A 3,878-nucleotide genomic window follows, 5' to 3' on the forward strand; every position below is an offset into this window, starting at 1 on the left:
TCAATTGTCGGTAATGTCAGCGTTCTTGAATTACCTCCGGGCCCTTGGGGCCCTTTTTATACCGCCGAAAATTTGCCCAGGGTTGACGATCTTTAATAATATCTCGTCGGTGGTAGAAGTAAGGACTATTTTTTACTTCCGTAGTATTTAATAACCCTCTTTGGCGTGTGTGTATGTGTGCGCGCGCGCGCTCGTGTGTATGCGAAGGAGAGACTTAATCAATAACATTATTATTCATCAATAAATAGATCATTTGGATGACACACACACACACACACACACGCACGCACGCATGCACACACACACACACACTAAAGATGGTTGGAGTCTTTAAATACTATGGAGGTGACGAACCGTGGGGTCCTCATCTCTGCTGGACACGCACGCGCGCACGCACGAGAGGTTTGGAGTTATTAAATACTACGGAAGTAAAAAATAGTCCTTACTTTTACTTAGAGTCCCTATAATAACTATAATAAGAGTCAAGACATGAGAGGCGATGCCCTCGTGATTGGTCGCCACCATTTCTAGGCGCTTTCGATGTGTTATAGCGTTTTCAGCCCGGCCAGAGGCACTATTCTTGAAAAGAAACGTATACGAAAGTCTAGAGAAATACTATAGTATACGTAACGTATACTGTAACATTTCCCTACACTTTTGTATACGTTTCTTTTCAAGAATAGAGCCCCAGGTTTGCACCAACCTGGGTTGGATTAATGGCGTTTTGTGCTCTCCCATTGGTAGAGCGGGTGACGTCAACCAATAGGAAAGATTAATCCAACCAAGGTTGGTGCAAACGCGGTGATCCCGATTGACCACGGCTCGATTGGACACCACCAATCACAGCGACCGGTGCTTAGGAGCTTTGTAGTCTCAAGGCTCGTGTCCAATTGAGCCGTGTCCAACTGGGTGCCATCCGTACAAACAGGCGTGAACGAGTCTATAGGTCTGTTTTTTATTGCCGCACTTTCTGAACTAGTACACACAGTGCGATAAGTTGAAGTGAAACAAATATACGTTTGTTTCACTTTAACTTATTGCACTGATTCAGAGCGCAGCAATAAAAAACAGATCTTATTTGTGTCACGCGTTATTTGTGCTGTTTCCGGCCGGCGCCCAGCAATGGCGTCCTTCCGGTCTTAAGTCTTGACTCTTATTATAAGTACTCTACTTCTACTAGAGCACTAGAAACGTAGGTATTCGCGTCCACCATTTTTACTCCTTTCCCCACTGTTTGTTCTCTCTTCAACCTTCTCTCTTCTTAGTTTAGCGGCAGAATGGAAAGAGAGCAAGGAATTGAGAAAAGGAGCAAGAGAGTGAGAAAAGGAGTAAAAATGGCGGATGCGAATATTCACGTTTATAGTGCCTTAGGCCGGAATCAGACTACGCATTGAAGAATGAGATTGAAGATTGAAAGATTGATGTTTGACCAATCAGAACAAAAGGAGCCAAAATTTCTTTGTCCTCATTGGTGAAATTTCAATCTTTAATCTTCAATCATGGGCCGCGGTCCGATACACGCTCACAACGCTTAAAAATCATTTCATCCTTGTTGTTTGTCAAATGTTAAACGAAGACAAACAATGCTCATGAGCGTTATCAGCATGATTCGGACCACGGCCTTAATCTTCAATGCATAGTCTGATTCCGGCCTTACTTTTACTGACACAATCGCACATAACATTCGACCGAATCTAGACCTTTCAAGGCTTGTAGCGCGGAAACGGTTCATAGGATCATGATGAGCCCATTGAGACATTTGTTCAGAATGACGAGAACTACAACATATCCAAAAATGAGCCAAATCCGCCGAAAGACATTTTCCCATAAGAATGGTGCGGGGTCCTTTGCGAAATTTGACCATTTAAATTCAGGACACTGTATATTAAGCCTTACCGTACCAATATGGGTAACCGATATAGTGACCGAGCGATTCCTGTTCGTGCAAGTTTCTTTGAATCTTTCGGTGATTATAAAATATAAATTATACTACATTTTATTATTTTCTAAAATAAAGAGTCAATATTTATTCTAGAAAGTTGAAAGTATATTGGTGAATTTTTAGAGATTTTTTAAATTATTTTGGAGAGATGAAAAAAACGAAGAAATTCTAGTGATCCTTGATGGTATGGATGAGGCACTAAATTGTACAGGGTATGGTAAGGGTTAAGATAGTTTCGTCTGGTTGCAATTATTATGATTATTATTAACAATATTATTATTATTATTACTAATTCAAAACGGACCAATAAGGACTTTGCTTGTGCAAACCGCGGCACGGGTACAATCCGCGCTCACACCGAGCGAGCAGAATCCACGCGCGTCAGGCATGCTCACATGGATTAGGGCAATATCTGGCACGATCCTTTTTTCAAAGAACAATCTTGGTGCCTCGTGTAGGAATACCGGGATGCAATCTGCTCGTCCCTCATTTATTGCCTCTCTAAGACTAGTGCCCACATATAGACTGATGGACCTGAAATGTTCTTAAATATCGTCACAGATATCATATTATTTATTTCTCACTCAGGCATTGTTATCAATGGGATTAATTAATGCAAGTACCGTACTCTCAAATTCTGGATTAGCGAATGGTGTATCTCCTTCAAGACTCATATGCACTAATCTGACTCCACGCAAATTATTGCATACTCCGTGTTCGGTCATGGCACGTACTAATTCCATTGGCGTAGCTGCACCACCCTGTATGAAAACTAAATGCTCTGGGAAGAAAAATAATTTATTTACAACAAACTTGCCTATCTTGTAGTAGCATATATAACAATATTAAAAAGAAAAATTTCAAGTTACACCATAGTTTTTACTCACATATTAGAATTAAAAAATTGGAATAATTATGTTAAAAATTAAAACTATATTAAGTATTATAATTCACACAACGAATCTAGATAACTTTCTAAACGAATTATTAATTTTATTCAATTAAAAACATTTTTGGAAAACAATTCTTTCCTGTATAGAAAATAAAATAAATATTGGTCTAAAATATAATGCAACTGTATAATGATAAGTACCTGAATTTATGATTTTTACCGCATCTTCCACGCAAACCCATTTTGGACATCGTTTTAAAGGTTGGGAAGGTTCCCTCAAACTTTGCATGTATCGTCGTCCACATAATTGGAAAGATTTTGCGTGCTGAATTTTTCCGAATACCAATTTTAGATTTCGAAACATTTTCACATCGTCTTAAAATTGATAAGGCTCCAAGCTCTCATTGATAACACGATATGTTGTATAAAAATTGGTATGAAACATAATATAAAAAATCTCGCTGTTCGCATATGTCTAGCGAAGCGAATCAATTGACATTTCTATCTACAAATGTCTATAAATCACTATTTGAACATCTGATTTGGCGGCGTTCGATTTTTCGACAGCTTCACAATCCATGAACGAATTATTGACGTGAATTTCGCGCATTTGAATTAAATATGAACATAAAAACGCAAATATTATTTCACTATTATTTTATTATTTTTTAATGTAAAAAATATACAGGAGATATAGGGTACTAACGGTAGATAGGAGTTCTCAACTTATAATTTCTTTCTGCGTACTATTTCAACTTTTTCACATTACCATGTGTGAAAACACTAAAAATTATACAAAGAAACGTTGACTTTAATATAAAAATGTTTTAATCTAGAAATAGCGTCAAGTTGCGCCATTTTCTATCTGAATCGTGTTCCAAGGCACAAGAACACATTTTTTTCGCGATATAAAATACACGTGACTTAAATTAATACCTATATATATGGAAACGATGCAATCTCGCATTATAAATTCTTACGTACATAATGATACAATTTAGCGCATTTTTCGGTCTAGTACATGTATTTCCCCCCTCCCCCCCC

The 3,878-nt window shown here is 38.0% G+C and overlaps 1 protein-coding gene across 1 annotated transcript in view; it reads right to left on the minus strand.

Annotated features, from left to right (window-relative positions):
* Positions 1-3,354, minus strand: part of LOC108770280 (4-hydroxybutyrate coenzyme A transferase) — a 7,392-nt gene extending 4,038 nt beyond the window's left edge. Inside the window, exons 1-3 of the mRNA XM_018521776.1 lie at positions 3,036-3,354; positions 2,571-2,723; positions 2,247-2,486 (exon numbers count right to left, since the gene is read on the minus strand). Coding sequence (XP_018377278.1) covers positions 2,247-2,486; positions 2,571-2,723; positions 3,036-3,198 — 556 coding nt within the window. The 5' untranslated portion in view covers positions 3,199-3,354. The remainder of the gene's footprint in view (positions 1-2,246; positions 2,487-2,570; positions 2,724-3,035) is intronic.
* Between the last annotated feature and the right edge of the window lie 524 nt (positions 3,355-3,878).

This window comes from Trachymyrmex cornetzi, unplaced genomic scaffold (assembly GCF_001594075.2).
Source record: "Trachymyrmex cornetzi isolate Tcor2-1 unplaced genomic scaffold, Tcor1.1 scaffold991, whole genome shotgun sequence".
NCBI lineage: Eukaryota > Metazoa > Arthropoda > Insecta > Hymenoptera > Formicidae > Trachymyrmex > Trachymyrmex cornetzi.